This window comes from Glandiceps talaboti, chromosome 3 (assembly GCF_964340395.1).
Source record: "Glandiceps talaboti chromosome 3, keGlaTala1.1, whole genome shotgun sequence".
Lineage (NCBI taxonomy): Eukaryota > Metazoa > Hemichordata > Enteropneusta > Spengelidae > Glandiceps > Glandiceps talaboti.
In genome coordinates, this window is record NC_135551.1 from 30,006,704 (window position 1) to 30,027,205 (window position 20,502).

The window sequence follows — 20,502 nt, forward strand, 5'->3', positions numbered from 1 at the left end:
GATCCCCTGGCCAGAGACAAGACAGATGATCTATTCACATTGAATGGCCCGAGATCATTACCCCCGTTCATGACATTATCCCAAATGTGTAACACATTCCCCTTTCCTTTTTCTCCTATGAAACTCACTCCTCTCCTAACGCTCCAAATAACATTGGCTGGCATTGTACGCACGGTGATAGAGTGGCAGCGGTGACATGGGGCAAAGGTGGTGTCGTAGTAGTGGCAATTGATGGATGCCAAAACCAGAACACAATACAACGTTAGATGATAAAATTAGCTATAATAAAATATAACCCTCTTTTGATTTCATTTTCTTAGATGTGGCCCTGTTCCCGAGACCTAATCTGAACCCCCCTCCCCTCCATGCCCATCCTCATTGCACTGTCCCCGGCCCTCCCCTATGAAGGCTCCCTAACATGCATTTGGTTTGCTCGGATGTTGACTGTGTTGGTTAAATCTGAGGTTCTATATAGCAATGTATATAGGATTACCGGATCTTGTTATTATTTTCATTTATTCTTTTGTCTTGGCTCTTTTTTTTCATAGAAATAATGTAATACAAAAGACAACCCGCAGTTGTCACCCCTGTTGCGCCCCCATGCATGCCTTGATATCGACGGTTAGTTCATTCATTCAAAACGAGGCTGTATAATGTTTAGGTTTTCATCGTGAGGCCATCTTGAAATTCGAAGATTGCGTTGTGTGGATGGTAGTGCTGTATTGGTTGGATTATCCATCACCATCGACTGTTTCGTTTGCAGAATCTTTCCAGAAATATCATATTGACACTCAGGAATAATAGTCCTACCGGTCGTACTTGTTTTGTTGTGCAACGCGTCGTCGTTTGTGGGTTGTTTTTGGTGCAAAAGACTGCTATCCTCACAGAGTCAAAATGGCCTGTGGTGCTACGTTAAAACGGACATTAGATTTCGATCCACTACATAGTCCATCGCCGTCTCCAAAAAGACGAAGATGTGTGCCTCTCATACCACCAACAACGCCACAGACAAAGCAACATCAGTTAGAACCATCACCTTTTGGTCAGATTTCGCCAAAATTAACACCAGGTAAGACCGGAAGGAGACAAAGAGTTGAAGCCACTGCGGCCATTGTACTCGAACCAAACGGTTCAAATCGACCAAACAAGCCGAGATCATTTAAATAGCGTCATTTTGCAAGTTTCAGCCTGTTGAGATTTACATCATTGTTTTTCTAGCAACGCATTTTACGCCTCTGTGTACTAGAAATAGTTCTGGTGGATCGCATGTTCCGATGTGCTGCCTATTCAGTGTAAAATTCGTCGAATTTTTTTAGGCGCAGACGACAACGTAAACCGTAAACGCCAATTTTGCATTTGCGTGACTTGGAATGAAATTTGTAACCATCAGGCACGACAGTTGACGTCGTCTAAACAGAAATCTTTTGTTCGTGGATCAAATATCTGTTGGCAAGTAAACTTTTTCTTTACATGCCGATTCTCAGATGGTCCTTAATACAGAGGAAAAGAATATCACATGTACAGATGTACACTCACCTGGAGACGGGTTAAGTTGAACAGAAATCAGAATATCAGATTTCAAATGCAAGCCATGGAGGTATAGGTTTTAAAGCCCAAAGGAGATAGGTCCATGCATAGGCTAACGACTGAACCCCATATGCATTTTTGGAATTGTGATGTCAGGAACTGTGTCATATAATTATACATCCTTGATTATTACAGTCATGTTTTACAACTGATAACCATGCCTTACATGTAAAACAGCAGGCATCAACTATCATCCAGTGTGGGCATAGGGAAAGTTATCCGGCCAAAGGTTATTGAATTTCACCTAAAATAGGCTAAAGCCAATCATGGCAGTAGAATGTACCTCCATGAACCTCTGTAACAATTTCTGAATAGGAATTTCTCGGTGAAATTCAACATAAACTTGCTATTTCTTTATGTATATATGCAACTGCTCTGTTATGTCAAATCTTAGTTTGAAATAGGTATTTGCAGCTTTGACAGTCTTTATCACTGATACATTGATAGGGTGTGACCTTGTCAGAGCACTTAGGCTGTTGGCCTGGTACATTATTCCCAAAGTACTGTAATTTCACACCGGGGAATTTTTTAAGAGATTTGCTTTGTTTTCATATAAGACTGTCAATTTCCCAATGGAATTGATGTCAGACTTTGATGTAAAAAATCTGCCTGTTTTTTTTTTATCCAGAACTTGAAGCAGACAGATGAGATATAATGACATTGAAAAAGATTGTTTCATGTTTTCATGTCTTTTCAGAACAACTATCAAGTAGTGTAATGCTAGAATGGAGACGGATGCAAAGGCGAAAAAGACTAGCAACTGCATTTACAAGTAGCAGCAGTACTTCCACTAGTCAAGCTCAAATACCAAATCCAATAATGCCACATGTATCATTATCGGCGCCCTCATCCTCAGCAAGTCTTGGTCATGGTAGTCACTTACTACAGACACTCGCCCCTTCAGTCACAGCACCAGTGTCACCAAGTACATCTCCTTCCCGCAAAGAGCAACCTCTATTTACATTGAGACAGGTGATAATGTTGTGTGAAAGAATACTGAAAGAGAGAGAAGAACACATAAAAGAAGAATATGACAGAACACTGACATGCAAACTTGCAGGTAAGTTTCCTTCAGTGATGTCAAGATCATTGACATTTTATAAGTTGTCAAAACTCTCCATATTTTGTGAAAAGGCTAAGTGTTTTGCACATACATTTGACCTAGTCCTGTGTTTACATCATTTGCCAAGTGTTCACAGAGTTGTTTACCTGCATAATAAGTAGTCCATTATTATGTTAATGAACCACTTTTCTTGTTGAACCCTTGCTAGGGGTGGTTGATAATCTAATGGTATTGATTTTTAGTTACTTAAACATTGTATACCCAATAAATAATTCATTTCCACATTATAAAGCTCAATACTAAAATCTATTGAGCTAAATAAACTAGGGGGTAGTAGTGATCCAAAAAATACCCAACTGTCCCTCTGTTCAGAATGATGATGTAAACAAACTTATTATTTGATGGCACATTGAACTGTTAGTTGTATTCTCTTCAGCTGATTAATTTGCTGTCTCAAAATTCTGTTTAGTGGTGATGGTAGAAGGAATATGCGGAAATGATAAGAACATGCTTATTGATTTTACTACAACACAGATGATGGTACTATCGAAACATTTTTGTAACACTTTAAAATACAAAGGAATGAAATATCAGTCATTTTAGTTGCAGTATGGCAGTAACATGATGAGCATGTATTAATAATAAATGACTTTGATAATAATGACTGTCTGTAATGTATTGCTTCAGACGCTGGGTAATATGAAATGGATTGTATGCATTAGTGTGCAATCCCTTGGCAGTAGAAAATTGTGATGTGAATTGAGAGGTATAACCTTGTAGTCATCACTGCAGTTAATAACCTCTGTGCATCCAGTCAGCCATTCTCATGTTGCTATCGTTAGGATAATGAAGTCCACAAATAGCTGCCATTTTGGTGGTATAATGTATTGTAATTATACAATGCAGGATTTTGATGTTAAGAGACAGTAAGCTGTTTCAAGTGCCTTGGGCTGTATTATTACACTTGGCAGGGAACCAACATTGAACAAGTTAATTGGAGAAAAAATGAAAGTACTCATTTTTTTTCTCAGACTATTCATCTTACTTCACAAAAGACCAGTATTTAAATTAAAGCAAATTATCCCATGATTCATAAAAATACTGAGCAGTACCGTACATCATTTGACATTTGCTGTTACTGTATATACATATATACAAGACAGTTCCTGTGGGAAAACTAAATCTATATAAGTCATATGAAGAAATGGTTCAACTCATCTAGTTTGACGGCTTGTTGCACAGCTTACTGATATTTACAATGACTGTTGTTTGCAAGACCTGATATTCTTTTGTTAATGGTAACTCACTAACTTTTAAGTAAATTATGGATTGTAATAGATAGGGCCGCTATAACAAGTTGGTCAGAAGCCATGATAGAAACCTCAACAAAATGTTTTCAGTGTAGTTGATGAGATCACATTGCTCCTTGAAATTGATAGTGTATGTCATAATTTTTATCTGTAGAACAATATGAAGCTTTCTTGAAGTTCAACCATGATCAACTTCATAGAAGATTTGGTGAGACAGCTGCTAGTTGTAAGTATATTGTTATACCACTCAAATTTCAAACTAAGACCTTGTTTTCTTGTTGTTTTTCATTTCCAGGCTCTTGCTTTCATGCTTACATTCCCAAAAGAGTTTGGGAATGTAATATATATATTACATTGGAGAATATTTGATTGGAGAAGATGTCTCAGTAGTAGTTAAGTACTTGAGTCTTGCCACCTGATAACCCTGACTACCCAAACAATCTTTGAGTACTTCAGGATAGCATCACTGCACAGCTGCCAAAACTACTTCATTGGCCCTTTATTAAACCAGTGTTACCAAAGAGAATGATTGTACACTAAAGCTAGTGTATTAAGTATTATAGGGTTAAACTTATTGGTCAGTTACCATTTATCCTCGTTTTGATTACATTATAGAAGCTGGTCGTTGAGAAGGCTAGGAATGTTGTAAACTATTTTCTCTTTGTTCAGTGTTAATGTAAATATCAAAATAGTGGTCCCTTACAATGTCATGCAATCTTTGGCGAATTTACCTACATACTGCATTGATAAAAAGAAACTCCCCACTAAATCATTTTCACTTTACCAAGTATATTTATCATCTTTTAGCATTGAGCTTGTGATCAAAATTGTTTTGGTTTTCTGTCATCACAAGAACAACTTCCATAGTTACAGCTGACCTCTAGGTGGCAGTATGATAAGTCATAGATGTTAGGTAGTTTGGTGCCCCTTGTATCACATTCTCTCAGGTTATATTGGGATTGAAGTATCTGATGTTGATAACTATAGTTGGCTGATGATACCGCCACCTAGAGGCCAGCCATAACTATGTAATTTGTCATTCTGATCAGGATTGTTGACCAAGACAGATAAAAAATTCAGTGCTAAAAAAATTTAAAATTGCATGTGTTATATAACCTCTGTAATTCATTCGATTTGCCAAGCTGATAAACATATTTTTCTTTACAGATGTTTCCTGAAGTATTCTGCTATTAGTGATTGTGAAGAGGACATGAAGTTCCTACGCTGTCACATCAAGTGACCTCAGTAGAAGACTCAAAACTTTATGTATACTACAATAACCCTTTTTATTTCATATTTTACCAATAAGACACTGTAAAATGTTGTATAAATTTACATACAAAAATACTGGCCAGTTGCACAAGGTAGATCTTAGGTAATGTCTTGACACGAGATACACTGATAGAGGGTTATTACATGTTTTCTATTCTCTGGACAGTGCTTTGTTCAGCCATTCATGGGCAATTGTACTTGGTTATCATTAAAAACAAAATGTTTTTCACACACACAAAAGTCAGTTTAAGTAGACTGCCACTGTTTATATATGATTTTTACATTGTTTTCCTTGATCTAGACGGACAAAAGAGATAGAAATTTGTTCTAAGTTGACCAAAAACCCAAATTTTTAGTTCTCTTTATGTATGTTTTATTTTGAACCTTTATTATCCTGTGGACATTATCTAGGGATGTTTGGGTGGGTTGGGGTGTATATTTGTAATCTATCAAATATTTGTAGGACTGATACTATGGATACAGAAGATCAAGGCAGTTCTGAAATATGATGGGAGAGTACTTCTATCGGCTTGCATGCATGTGACAATTTGTATATGGGGGGAGGGGCATTTGAGGGCTACTCTAATTTGTGGCTTTTGTGACAAGACTGTCAGCACCTCCTCAAACTGTGTAATGGACAGGCAATTGTGACAACATATTTGTGTGTTGACAACAAACATGTGAACCGATTTGATTAATCTTCCATCACATTATGGTTATTCACTTGACTAGTCTGAGCAAGAGTAACAACACTAAAGTAAATGATGCATGCAGCAAATATATGTAGACAAAAGTTACATGTGTTCAAAAACTTTATAAGATTTGACATACTATTTTTGTGTTAAACTACCAATAGTCTATTTGACAACACCATCAACGGCTTTTTTGTGCATTTTGAGAACTAGACTAGACACTTCACTTGGTGCTACTGTATCAATACTTCCTTAGATATTTGCCCAACAAACCCAAAGTTAGATTGTGAATTCACATACCAACTGACTCGCTCATCCATCGTGAAATCTTTTCTTTTGTGATTGGCTGTTCCGGTATGTGAACTGTTTATGTAACACTTTATCCTTACTGATTTATCTCGTATAATGATGCCATTGACATCTGACACTCGCACAGGTAGATATAAAACCTAGTATGAATTTGTAACCTGTTTTCTGGCTGACTGCTTCATTAATGTAAAATATTAAATGACTAAGCAAGTGTTGAGAGGACAATCCACCAGTGAAAATCCACCAAGTGAAGGGATTAGGCTAGGTGAGAACAGAACAGTTTCTACAACTTGCCCAACCATCTGTTTGGCTAGCAGAGAAAGGTCTGTACAACCTTAGCAGCTGTCACTGGAACTATTTTGTCATCTTTGTTCCTGTATTCAACTTGCATGTTGTACTTGCTGAAACATGCATCATCAAAGCCTGTGTGTGTCCAACAGATTTACAATTGTTGACAAACTTTAGCATTTATACTGTCTATGCACAGTTATCGGACCACTGTGTAAACACAATGTTAATGACTAGCAGACAGATACTTCAGCTGATACAAAAGATGATGCCTATCTCATTGATGGTGGAATATTTTTGAATGGGCATAAGATGAAAGTTAGAGCTACTATGACATTGAGAATTCATTTTAATGTACTCTTATGATATCGAGATATGTACAACCATGTCTGTCATTTTCTTCATTTGAAGTGTGTGCTTTTGACGAAACAGGAAAGAGAAATCTGCAGTTTTGTGACAACCTACAAGTTCTAAGAGACAGATTAACGATGAAGGGGAGCATATTGTAATATGCAACTTTGATAAAAGTTAAAACTTTAGAAAATAAATTAAGTAGCCTGTTAACACTTTGTTTTATGCGTTAGTTTTTAGAAGTTACTTGCTACCATGGTGATTCTGTTCTATGAGTGACTGTGGTGGTGATATTTTTATTTTTTTCCATGTAACTTTGTAAGTTAGTGTAGTTGTAGTCATGAATGTAGGCAGTTTGTAAATAACAAAGAAACCACAATGTCTTTGTTATCAGTTGCCAATAAAGTTTCTTGGGACAAAGTATCTGTTGTTTCTTGTCTCCTCATTGTAGACTTTATGGTATGTCTTGCCAACTTTTGATGATTGTTGTCTTTGTTACATATTTATGTTAATATTGCTATAATCAAAAACCCTTTCTGTGTAAAGTGAGGTTGTGATATTAGCAGCTAAATCATAGACATGTACGATGGATATCCACAAATAGTGAAGATGTATGTCCCAGTCTTGTGCTACATGCAATAATTTGTGAAGACCTTACTGTTTCATAATACAGTGAAGATGTATGTCCCAGTCTTGTGGTACATGCAATAATTTGTGAAGACCATACTGTTTCATAAATGTTATAAAGTAGAATACTGTGACAGTGTCGTTACATCATTTTTATACAGCCTTCAGTTGTGTTACTGTTTACAGACAATAGTGAGGTGCAAGTGTGTGATCACGTTAGTATTTGATGGGATGTATGTGTGGATGCATCCTCGCAAACCACAGCCTCTTTTACGGCACTTGCAGAAAGAAATAACAGCTCTGGTTTGCGAGAATGCTGTGGATGTAACTTAATACCATAGGGCTGGTTTCTAGTTCTTGTATGAGCTTGAGAAGTACACTAAGACAGTAATGTCTTTGTATAAATAGCCACATTCAAGACGCTTGATGAGCGCGGTGCAGACCCAGGCTGTGTTGTCACTAGGTTTGCCTTAATTTGTTAGTCTCCCTCAATGGAAGGACTATTACGATGGGCTCCATCTGTCCATGCATCTATATTACATCATTTCTTAGACTCTCTCACACAGTCCTCGAAGCTTCGCTTAAATAGCTAAAACTTAGGTTGTTTTGTATGTACCTACTGCATAATTGTACTCGTATACTAGTATCCCAGTTACCCTGTACTGTCTGCCCTCATTGATCACATAGGGCTAACCAACATCAACAAAAGGTATTAGCCCTATGTAATTGATGAGGACACACAATACAGGCATACTGGGATAGTAGTAAACGAGTACAATTATGCAGTAGATAACGATACATACAAAACAGCCCAAGTTTTAGCTGTTTATGTGAAGTTCCAAGGACTGTGAGAGAGTCACATCATTTCTCAGACATGCTTTCAAACCTGATACAAAGGTGACATGATATAAGACATAGGCACATCATTTTGTTGAATGACATGCAAATTTGAACAAATGACAGCCATATTTGTAGTTAAAAAGCAACATTTACAGCATAACTCAAAAACTGTATACAGTGTATTTGAAAATTGTAATCAGATAATAGGGTGGGGTATGTGTCTTTGTCTTGTTTCTGTTGCTTGTACTGAAGAACATCCATACATATTGTTTAAAACTAAATGTCTAATAAAAAATATTAAACAAAGTTATTACAGCAGCAACAGAGGATTTATTTACTAAGCTATTTTTACATGTCATACAGTCTTGTTTTTCCTTGTTATATTTGTCGTTTTTGTTGTTGTTGTTGTTGTTGTTGTTGGTGGTGGTGGTGGTGATGTTGTTTTATCGTGTTGGACTTTTGTTCCAACAAGACTAGCAGTCACAATACTTTCATGTTATTAGTATTAGTATTGTAAATTTCAAGTGGCTAGATGATACAGGTGAAGAAAGATTAAATTCAATCATATTAGAAAACAACACATTCGCAATTTTAAAAGAAACAAATGTTTATTTACATGCAAAACAACATAAAAATGTATATTTAAAGTTTTTTAAAAAAGACTTAATATGAGAGTCCAATCATATGCTGGAACTGAAAAATCAAAATTAGTATGGGTAGGTCGTGACGTAACTAGCTATCTCAATTGATGCATATTACCCTCGTCTAAAATGATAAAAAAAACTGACAATCAAGTTCAAGATTAAAATGCATAATAACATATCTAATAGAAATGCATTCATTCTCTTTAACCTTGATCTGTTTTGTCCTTTGTTTCTCGTCGCTAAGTTTATTGGGGGAATCATTCGTACTGTTTGAATATCAGAAAGCATGTACACGTCACGTTCTGATATACCATTACTTGACATACACGTTTTCCTTCTGTCAACTCCAGTACTTGGCATACACGTTTTCCTTCTGTCAACTCCATTTCTTTGCGTGCAAACATTCCTTCTGCCAACTCCATTACTTGACATACACGTATTGCTTCTGCCAACTCCACTACTTGGCGTACACGTTTTCCTTCTTTCAACTCCATTACTTGGCGTACACGTATTGATTCTGTCAACCCCATTACTTGGCGTACACGTATTGCTTTTCTCAACTTCATTACTTGGTGTACACGTATTGATTCTGTCAACCCCATTACTTGGCGTACACGTATTGCTTTTCTCAACTCCATCACTTGGCGTACACATTTTGCTTTTCTCAACTTCATTAATACTTGGCGTACACGTATTCATTATGCTAACTGAGTCATGTTTACTCATTCTAGAGTATAGGAGCGTTTCTTTTGGTAAAAGACATTCTCTTTCTTGAAAAGTATCACATATGGTCCCCTGATCACCTTCAATACCGGTATTGTCAACGAATGTATTCCTAGTCTCTAGGGGAATATCAATGTTGACGGCTTGAATACAGTTGTCCGTAGTAGGCACCAACTGTGCATTTTTCGTACGGAGTCTTGTTTCAGTCAGCCGTAATGCTCGGCTTTGTCTGTTGAAATTCGTGATAGACTCATTGAAGCAAGCAGGAAGAGTAAGCTCACTGTACTTGTTCCCATTCGGATTCAATCTATTACCAAGAGCAACTGGTAAATTCACACCGATTTGAGAACGACCATTGTTGAAGAATAACAGTCTGTTGACATGTTCAGATGTCGGTATCAAGACCTTGATATCAGTGCTCTCGGAAGTACCAACCGTCTCAAGAATTGGTCGGGAATACAACTGGCAAAGTTCTTGATATCTTTGAAGAGACGATCTCCAGGTGTGCCTTTGCCTTTGGAAAGAATAAAGGAATACAAGGATAACTCATCTACTACATACAGATTCAATACTTTCTCTTGCGTTTGTTTCTTTTTTTTCAAATTAAAATTGATAAATTAGTCATTTTTTTAATTTTCATGAATTTTGAACATCGAAGTTGCGAATTTAGGTAACTAAAGGCGCATTTGGTGCTCAAAATTCACAAAAGTTAAAGAATATCTTTCAATAGTTACACAACCTGTATCAATTTCAATATTAAGAATTGTAATAAAAATAAAACGCACACACTCAAATATGTTGACAATCTAACCCACACCTTGTACCTAATGCTGATAGTTGATTCATGTTGGTTTTGAGAGACAGCTTCAAGCTGATCTATTTAAATTCTGATCATCTAATTTAACAGTTTAAAATATTCAATGTCAACGTTGTGTGAACGACTGTGCATAAACATTTATGAGTCTAAGTAAACTAGTTTGGAAACGAGTACATTTTATACCCGATGCTACTACATTTGTAATACTAATAATGATATCCATTACAAACACATCCACTCTCTTTAAGACATTGCAGCAAAACAAGCTATAGGAAGCCTTTAGTATTTACAGGGGGAGGACCGGAGGAAATCACACATGGTCTGTTAAGTAAAATATGACCCTCCCCCATTCTCCATTTGTAAAATGTGACACCCCCCCCCAATTCCTCCGGCCCTCCCCCTGTAAATACTGAAGGCTCCCTTAGTGGCCAAACTATCTACTTTGATAGATTGCTACTTGCAAATTTCTAAGTTCTTTTTACCTTGTCTTTATGAATCCACCTAATCCACTCTGCACATTTGGTTGGTTTTGTTTAGTTAACACATGTCTTGACTGACCACTGCACTGTGACGTCACATGTACAGGTGGGATGTCACTTTGTCGGTTGTCTAGTTGCCTGAAATCTAGTTGCCCAGATCTCACGGTGCAGCTATTGGTGTCTTTCATGGGTTGATATGGCAGAGCCACGGTCGACCTCAAGGATGAAGTTCTCCTCATCGTTCTTGAAGATTGGTCAAAGAGTGGTCTTGGCTTCTTGCTTAGCATTGTAGTTGTGAGTGTGCGGCATTCCAATGTAGTTAGATTACCATCTTTGAATGTAAGTGATCGATGAACAGATGATGATGTTTGCCTTGAATGCAACTCCATTACTTCCACCGATGTTACACTGAGATCCTCTGGAAACCCAAAAGTGGATATGAATAACTGTCTTCTGGAAAGTAGGATAAAAACACAAGAATCGATCAGAGATGACGCGACTTAAATCTTCCCTCCCTGTCTGTATTCGTGCCCCCTTACTTACTTCTGTCTTGACGCCCACGCCCCCTTCTCCCTCTCAGTCACCTAGAGGGACAATATTTAGATAAACCAACCCCAAGAACAGAGCAGTGCATGAACACGGAGTCTCACATTAACACTACACTCCACAACTTCCTACATTAAAATCCTCAAGACAGCCTACAACAATCAGCGCTTTTTCCTCATGACATGCCAACAAAATGTTTTGAGTATTACCTGAAACGAGGCATCATATCAAGACCATCAGAGGGTCGATGCTGGTAGAGTCTTTGGTGTCCTCTCTGCTCTATTTGTGCAGTCGAATAACATATTACTAATAAAAGTGTCCGACGGAGTTGTGGTGAAATATACCTTTGTATGGGCATCTCTCTCCGAAGTAGTATAGCCTTGTACAACAGAAATGACACACCATTAACACAAAATAATTAAGAATGCAATAATTGGTAAAATATCCCCTGTCCGTCTATCTATCTATATATCTATCTATCTATCTATCTATCTATCTATCTATCTATCTATCTATCTATCTATCTATCTATCTGTCCGCCTGCCTGCCCGCCCGTCTCTCTCTCTCTCTCTCTCTCTCTCTCTCTCTCTCTCTCTCTCTCTCTCTCTCTCTCTCTCTCTCTCTCTCTCTCTCTCTCTCTCTCTCCATCTCCCTCTCTCCCTTTCTCCCTCCTTCCCTCCCTCACTCCATGGCCATGGCTATCTCACCTGTTCGTTGTTGTTCCTTGGTGTGTCTAATGGACATGTTCCATTCTTCTTTTCAACATTGAAATTGATTTGGTGATGACCAGTGTCTTCCATAATCTCACTTTCTGCCGTGACGATATCCTGGCGACCATCTGTATTCAGTTTGCTGGTTTCACTATACATGAAATCTTTTAATATTCTTCCAAGTCTTGACGCTCGTCTAAAGGAGCCAAACATCTCCTTTGCCAGTTCACCAGCACTCTTTGCTCTATGTACAGACACACCCTCTGTGTCATTTGGTATTTGTTTCACTTCTGCACTTTTCGATCTGTTGAGTTTCGATGCTCTCTTCAAAAATGATTCCTTGGCATGATTGGCTTTTAGAACTCGGCTTTTCTCTCTTCTGTCAGTCAGTTTGTCTGTTTGTACTGAAATCCTACGTTTCCTCAGCTGTGTATTAGCAACTCTGTCTTCCTTGGAGACCGGTTGTACAATAGAATCACTCGTTGATTTATTGATTCTGTCACTTAAAAGTAGACAGTTTGGTTGAGGTATGACATCACTGCTTACAGTACCGAGTTCTTTGTAACTTGTCAATTTCTGTGGTGACTCGTGCACTTCTTTACAATTTACATCTCTTGTCACTTCTGGAGCTTGTTTCACTGCGTCTGTTTTTGCAAGTATCTTTTGTTCTTCCTCCTGTTGACGTATCGATATTTTGCAACCAGATTTCGTAGATATTGGTAAGTTTTGACTTTTAATACATCTGTCTGCTTTCAACGTTGAACTCTTGTACTTGGCATTTGTATGTTTTACATCATTAGACGCCATGGCTTCAAATTCTTCACACAATGTACGATCATCGCTGGCCAACAATGACAGTGTATCTGTATTGTACAATGGCCTTGTTGACTTTGATTCAGTACCCCTGTTGCACGAAGTTGGTTTCTCTGCATCTACATCTCCTTCAAGCCCAGCTTGATCTTTGACGTCATCATCTTCATGTGGTGAACACACAGGTTTTACCAAGCTTAAAGAAGTATCCAACTTCTTAGGTTTACCTTCACGTACAGTAAGGTCTGCTACCAGCTTAATGATACTTTGGTATTTGGTAGTGACCATATTTTGTACTTCGTTACTTTTGTTAGTGTCATGAGATTGACCACTAACTTCTTGTCCTGTCATGTCTTTGCACTGACTGCCAACATTCCTGTAGCAGACCTCAGTGTTAGTCTCTGAAGCTGTGGTCATGTGTCTTTTGTAAGGTGTCACACAACTGACCGTGCTACACACTTGCTGAGTATCGACGCCAATTTTGTCTTTCTCTTGCTTCTTTGATGCGTGATTCAGTCTTGATACCAAAATCCCATTTGTTATCTTTAAGATATCAACCACATTCTGAAGGTGCTGGGTGTATGCACTTGACTTTTTATCTATGAGTCTGTTATCTATGTTATACACACTGGAGTTTGTCTCCATTGCAATCTGTTCTGGAGTCAGTGTCATACTTTGGTTATATACAGATAGAGATGACTGTCCCTGTGTCTTGATGATAGATGGCTGTGTATCTGTATTTTGCAATGGACTTGCTGACTCAGTACCATTCGTGCATGAACCAGGTTTCTCTGTATTAACATCTCCAAACCCAGTTTGATTTTTGGCTTCATCATCTGCATGTGGTTTTATCAAGCTGAGGGCAATGTCTGACTTCTTAGGATCTTCTTCACATGAAGTAAGGTCTGGTACCAGCTTATTGGTAGTTTGGTATGTGGTGATGACCATCTTTTGTACTTCGTTACTTCTGTCAGTGTCAGTGTCAGTGTCATAGGACTGACTACTAATTTCTTCTCCTGTGATGTCTTTGCACTGACTGCCAACACCCTTGCCACATACCTCAGTGTCAGTCTGTGAAGCAGTGGAGGTCACGTGTCCTTGGTGAGGTGTTTGTGTCAAACAGCTGACCATGTCACACATTGCCTGAGTATCTGTAGCTATCACATTTATTGGCTCTGTCTGTGTGCATGCTTCTTTGGTATCTACTCCAATTTTGTCTTTTTCCTTCTTCTTTGATGCATGCTTCAGTCTTGATGCCAAGATTCCGTTTGTTATCTTCAGGATGTCAACCACATTCTGAAGGTGCTGGGTGTATGCAACTGACCTTTTCTCTTCGAAGTTTTTATCTGTGTTCTTGGCAATGATGTTTGTCGCCACTGCAATTTTGTCTTGTATCAATACCATATCTGAGTTACATACAGAGTGTCCCTGAGTTTTGAATATGGACGCAGTTCCATATATATCATTCAATAGCTCAGTGGAAGTATGTGCTGACAATTTTCTTACTTCTTGATGTTCAGTCTCCCTAGCAGGTTTGTTGTCAGTACCACTGTTTTCTCCATTACTTCCAGTATTCGATTTTAGCAATGTCTGTCCGTTCTCGTGTGCATTTCTCATGTCATCTACTTCAACTTTTGTTACACCCTCTACACCAAGGGTTTCACATCCTTGCTTAGTTACAACCCATTTACTGTCACCTTCAGCATAAACAGCTGGACTGGTTTCGTTTAGTGTTGTTGAACTCTTATCTCCGTCTTTACTTGGTTCATTTGGTAGCTCCGTTGCTGGAACATGTTGCTCCTTCTGATCACTACAATTGACTGAACTCGAGGAACCATCGTCGAAATTTTGAGAGGAGACTCCATGATCAACTACTTGTGGTGGTCGTAAAACCAATTTACCTACTCGGAATGTTTTGAGAATGTCCACGTGAGAGGCGATGCTTTCTGGAAGTAGCATCCTTGGTGGGCTGTGGTACAGACTCCTCTGATATCTCGTGAAACTCAATTCATCAGTCTTATTTTCTTGATTGTTTTTCCTTAGTTTGACTTTGGTGGCAGCTTCATTTGCAACTGTTGAAAACAAAACTTTCCAAGTCGATTTGTTCTGCAACATGGTGCTCTCAGGATATTTTGAATAAGGAAAATAGCTTTTCAATTCACTCCTTACAGCAACATTGTGAATAGATCCCGACGGCACAGCAACAATTTTGGTTTTACCCGGACTACTCATCCTCGATTCTTTATGAGTTTCAATGATTGGATCAGGGCATACATTTTTTGGCTGTGTTCTTATTTTCAAAATGGCAGGAGATCCTTTATACTGGACTTGTTGAATATATTTTCTTCCCATTTCACTATATTTATTGTACTTCACTTTCTCCCTTCTTGAGTTGACTCTGTTTCGAACAGGAACTAAATTGTGTCGATCAATTGGATACTCTTGGTACATGTATCTTGGTAATGGAGACACTATAACACGTTTCTCAATATCAGCAGCAAAGACGACACGTTTTTGACAAGACACAGTTGCTGATTTTCGGTCTAACTTAGACCTTTTCTTCTTTAGAATAGACTTCAACTTCGGAGATTTAATTCTCAAAGTTAGTTTTGTACTTTCATTTACATCAGCCTCTGATTTATGGCCCTGGATAGTGACACTGTCAGATAGGACACATTGTCCAGCTTCCTGGCTTAGGTCGTATCCAAAATGATTGGTTTCAAATGACTCCCTGTTATTGGTCAGTAGTTGTGCATTTTTTGATTTAACATCTTCTTTTACTGTTTCTGCATAAGTAGTGTTACTGTTTACTGTACCCTTATATGGTGATGGTGTGGTAAGCGTCTGTGCACTACTTTCGATGACAGGCTGTTGACGATGGCCATTTTCATTTAGTCCAATCTGACTAAATGGTGGTGAGTGAACAGTGGATGACGGTGATGATAGGACGGGCTCTCTGTTTTGGTGCGTCTGTTTTTTATTGGATGGTTCTGTCCACAGTTGTGATAGTGGTTTACGTTGGACAGATGCTACCGGTGCGTGGCCACCCTGGTAGGATGATGTTTTCCACAGCTTTGAAATTGGTATACCGTTACGTGCGTGTAGTTTTGAAGTGGCATCCTTGATTGGTTGTGATGAACTCAAAGAGGGTGGCTCTACTATGGATGACAAGACATTGGTTTTGATAGGTGATATATTCCTGATAGAGGATTGTTGCTCACTATCAGAGGTGGTATTTTGTGTTTGCCCATGTGTCGCAGGTTGGGACACAGGTTTTTCACTTGTAGTGGTTTGTTTTAGTTCCATAGACAGTTTGTTGTCATTTTCCATTGCTTCCACGCACTTCGTTGGATGTGACGGAGTGTCCTGGTGTTGTATCTCATCATGCTTAGGTGTTGGCGGTAAAGACACTATGGATGTAGTTGGTTGACTCTGTGTGATTGAAGGTTCGCTTTTGTTGCTTTGCTTCTTTGTATCCAGACAGATTTTTGTTGGTGCTGGTTCATCAACTGACGATGGCGATATCTTCACAGTCATAGACTCGCTGTTGCTTGTGGTCGACTTCACTGTTGGTGTTGTTGTCTGCGTACATTGTAATACAGTAAGCCTGGTTGGTACGCATGAACCTGCTGTCTTAGGTTGTTCACAGCCACTATTTTCTTTGTCTTTGGGTGCACAGGTTAGTTGGCTTATTGAAGGCGAATCATGCAACTGCTCTGCTTTCACAATGAAGTCGCCAGATTGCTTTGATGTCTGGTCAGGTTTGACCACTGATAGATGGTGGTCACCATGATCAACTGGTGTGGGTAGTCCTTGCAATGGTGTTGGTGGCAAAAGAACAACTGATGACACTGATATTTGGTTCAGTAAGGAGATTTGTGGCTGCAATGTTGGTGATGTTGTTCGCATTGGTGGATTTGCCAACATTGACGAGTTTGATAGGGTTGATGGGTGTAGTGATGGCGTAATCGGTGGAGATGGTGGTAACAGTGTAGGTTGTATCTTACCGTCACAATTCAGTCGTGGATACGATGCTGAGGTAAACAGGTTCAGGTCTGACGTCACCAGTGATGATACTTGGGGTGCTGATGCTGACAGTCTAAGTTGTATATTTTGTGTTTTCATTGTGGAATTTGACACAAATAACTCCTCTATCATCGGTTTTGTACTGACGTTTCCAGAAACTGGGTCACGTAGACCTCGGCTTTTCTCCGACTGACTCCCACTTTTTTGTTCTTCCATTGATTGACATTCTTTGGACTCCCAGTACTCTGATTGTATGTTAATGTCATTTTCGGGTAAACCACGCTCCATGGTACTCGCATAAGATGGTGCATTATCTGTCGATGATATCTTCCGTAGAAGTGTTTGTACAGTGTTTGTAAAGACATCTTTCTTTCCTACCTCCACATGTGTGTACTCTACCTGTGGTGCTACTTGTCTCTCCTCCGTAGCTTTCTTCTCTCCTACTTGGATTGAAACCCTTCTCTTTCTACATACACTTCCTTCTGAGAAATATAAACAGGAGAAAGAAGAGAATCCATTTTTTCAGTGATTATTGTTTAATATTTACCGAAATACCCATCAACAGTTTTGTTTGACTGAAAGATCAACCGTTGTGGGAGTTGAGCTCTAAGCGGTCGCTACAAGTGATGTATTTTACAAAATTTGTAGTCTTGTCTAATATTTAGAAATTTGGCCAAAATAATTTGCATAGATCATCATCATTGAGGAGATCTAGAACTGTATCTCTCTGTAAATCTACACCATATATGTTTGAAATATAATGTTTGACATGTTATTTACTTTCCCAGTTCCGTACAAACTAAAATTGAAAATCTTTGACGCGCCAGTAAAATATGCATCCTGGTCCTAAACGTCTATGAGACCATTTGACAACCTTTTGTTATATCGCTTCATCACTCCCTCTACTCTCAAAAATATTATATTTTTGTTTTTCTGTTTTATGGACTAACCGTGTAACCGACGTCTGTTCTTTGGAAAAGAAACGTTGATAGTTGTATTTCAAGTTCTTCCATATATGTTAATAAATGCAAGAATGTAAAAGTTGTTGATAACAATAAAGCACAGAAATACTCCCTATTATTTTTTTAATGACAAAACAATATAAACAATTTGTCTATAGGACAGTAAACTATATTTACTTTTGGAACAGAGTTAGAAACGAACACGACGTTTCGATTCGTCTACTGCGAACCTTGATAAGTTTATATTTCACTCCGAAATTGTCGTTTTCAATGTACTGTTCCAAAAATATATTTTACTGCCCTTTCGATTCATCGAACAGTGGACAGTATACACTCCAATAGATGTCTTCGACTACCTTACCTCGAAATCACGTATCCCCAGATCATGGTCACTATGTGTAAAACCTTAGTATTTAACTATTCATTTACCAATTGAAAACTGGATGTACGAGGTAACAAGTAAATATAAAATTCAAACAGTTTTTATATGACTACTACTACGACGAAACAAGTTAAGTATAGCGTTATATCATCACACGTGTCTCTTTTCAATTGTAGTCGATAAAAGATACCAAATTTCCAATTAGATGCTATATATTACAATGTAACAGTTCATGGCAAACCAACGTGCATATTATTTTCAACCGTCCTCGTGTACTTAGATATCTCGTATAGCACTGTGCAGCCAGAAGATTCCTTGTTGCTACGTGACGAGGTCCGTCAACGCTATGATAAATCAGACACTATTTGCATGTACATTATATTATTTGCGCTTTGCAAACTTAAAAACGCGTTGACATACAAAATGGTAAAGGCTTACCTAACATATTCTGGTATAGGTCGGAATCCAAATTATTGTTGTATAGAGTAAACTTGCTAATAAATCGCAACGATTCTACGACGACACGGCGTTGTTGGCTTTGCGACAGCAAAATATTCGACAGAATGCTCCATCATAATCACGTGACTTTCTGATCTCGACATTCGAATATCGCGATAAGATGGTGAATGGAATGTACGAATATTATCCATTGGATACAGAATTAAATAAATGAGTACTTATGGCAAATATGTTCTTATTTCGATTCCTGGTGAATGGTGTTTATATATATATATTTGCAAATATATGAAATGTACACAACAAAAATAATTGTAGCTAAAATCAACAAGTGTCAAAATGTAGAGTTTTAAGGGTAGTTACTGGTGCGAAGTGGACCAGTACCAATATCAATACTCTAGTTCTCCAATGGACATTTGATGTGCTACTTATCGTAGTTTTTTCCTACTTTTTCCCAAGTTGTCCCTGTTTTCGAGGCACCAGTCCTTTTCACATTTTCCAAACACTAGTATATTCTCTATCTGACCATATCATATATTTGGGAAGTGAATGAATCCTCACATCATACTCACATCGATATCTCACTTGTCTTATAACTATGGAAATTACAATTACGTCAACTTTATTTTTATGCCAATTTTTATGTATTTCCATGTGAACATTGCACAGACGAGCTATGAAGTAACAGTAAATGATAAATATTGCTTGGTTGAAAACATCAATTTTACCAAGTTCACATACCGAACGTTACTGCAAACTTGAAAAAGTTCAAAATATTATGACACTCTATTTTTTTCCGTCGTATTTCCAATTGAATGATGTAAACAAAAACAATTTTTTACAAATTTAGATTACAGATCATTTGATTAACTATGTTGCTTCGATCGAAACGCTCCCCTTGGACTAGTCGACTATGCCATGCATGAACAGTAACCGATAAATTAACGTTTTAAATGCCTGAAGAATAGTTTTCATACAAGGCAATGCTCATTGGCATGGAGGTCACGAAATATTCAAACGAGGAATGTAGAATATGTAATCTATCATATAAATACTGTATTGAAACATTGACCATTGAATTCTTAAAAACAGAACTATTGTGTTTGTCCTGAACGAAGTCATTTTAATAGCATTTACTAGGATCATCCAAACCACAGCTTTACTTTGTCATAGAGCTCGCCCTCTACGGCAGATGGAGCCTGTTCAATTTACACAGACTGTTTACAAGTTAGGCTGGTAGACTATTTCATACTTTCATAGTCTGTTATTTTCGCTGTAATATCTTAATCAAAATTCGATCACCAAGTAGTAGCTGTGAGATGATAAATTTCCCAAGACTGTCGTTTTATGATGTGTTCTCTCCGGTAACATCCATAACTTAACTGCTCACTGTTGTAGGGTACGGGTTAGGTGGTGGGTATTTTGATAGACATTTACTTGATAGAATCAAATTATTGAATGAAAGAATGACTGACTGACTGACTGACTGACTGACTGACTGACTGACTGAATGAATGAAATTATAATATTTCTCTAGATAACAAAAGTAAGCTACACTTTTAAAGAAATTCAAACTATTATAAATAGACAAACAGAAAAACAAACAAA

At 38.0% G+C, this 20,502-nt stretch overlaps 1 protein-coding gene across 1 annotated transcript; it reads left to right on the plus strand.

The window, feature by feature from the left end:
* The first annotated feature begins 694 nt into the window (after positions 1–694).
* On the plus strand, positions 695–7,284 carry LOC144454023 (akirin-2-like). Its single transcript, XM_078145428.1, has 4 exons — positions 695–1,069; positions 2,285–2,647; positions 4,115–4,186; positions 5,128–7,284. The coding sequence occupies exons 1-4, from the start codon at positions 895–897 to the stop codon at positions 5,136–5,138; spliced, it is 621 nt and encodes a 206-aa protein (XP_078001554.1). The 5' UTR covers positions 695–894; the 3' UTR covers positions 5,139–7,284.
* The last annotated feature ends 13,218 nt before the right edge of the window (positions 7,285–20,502 follow it).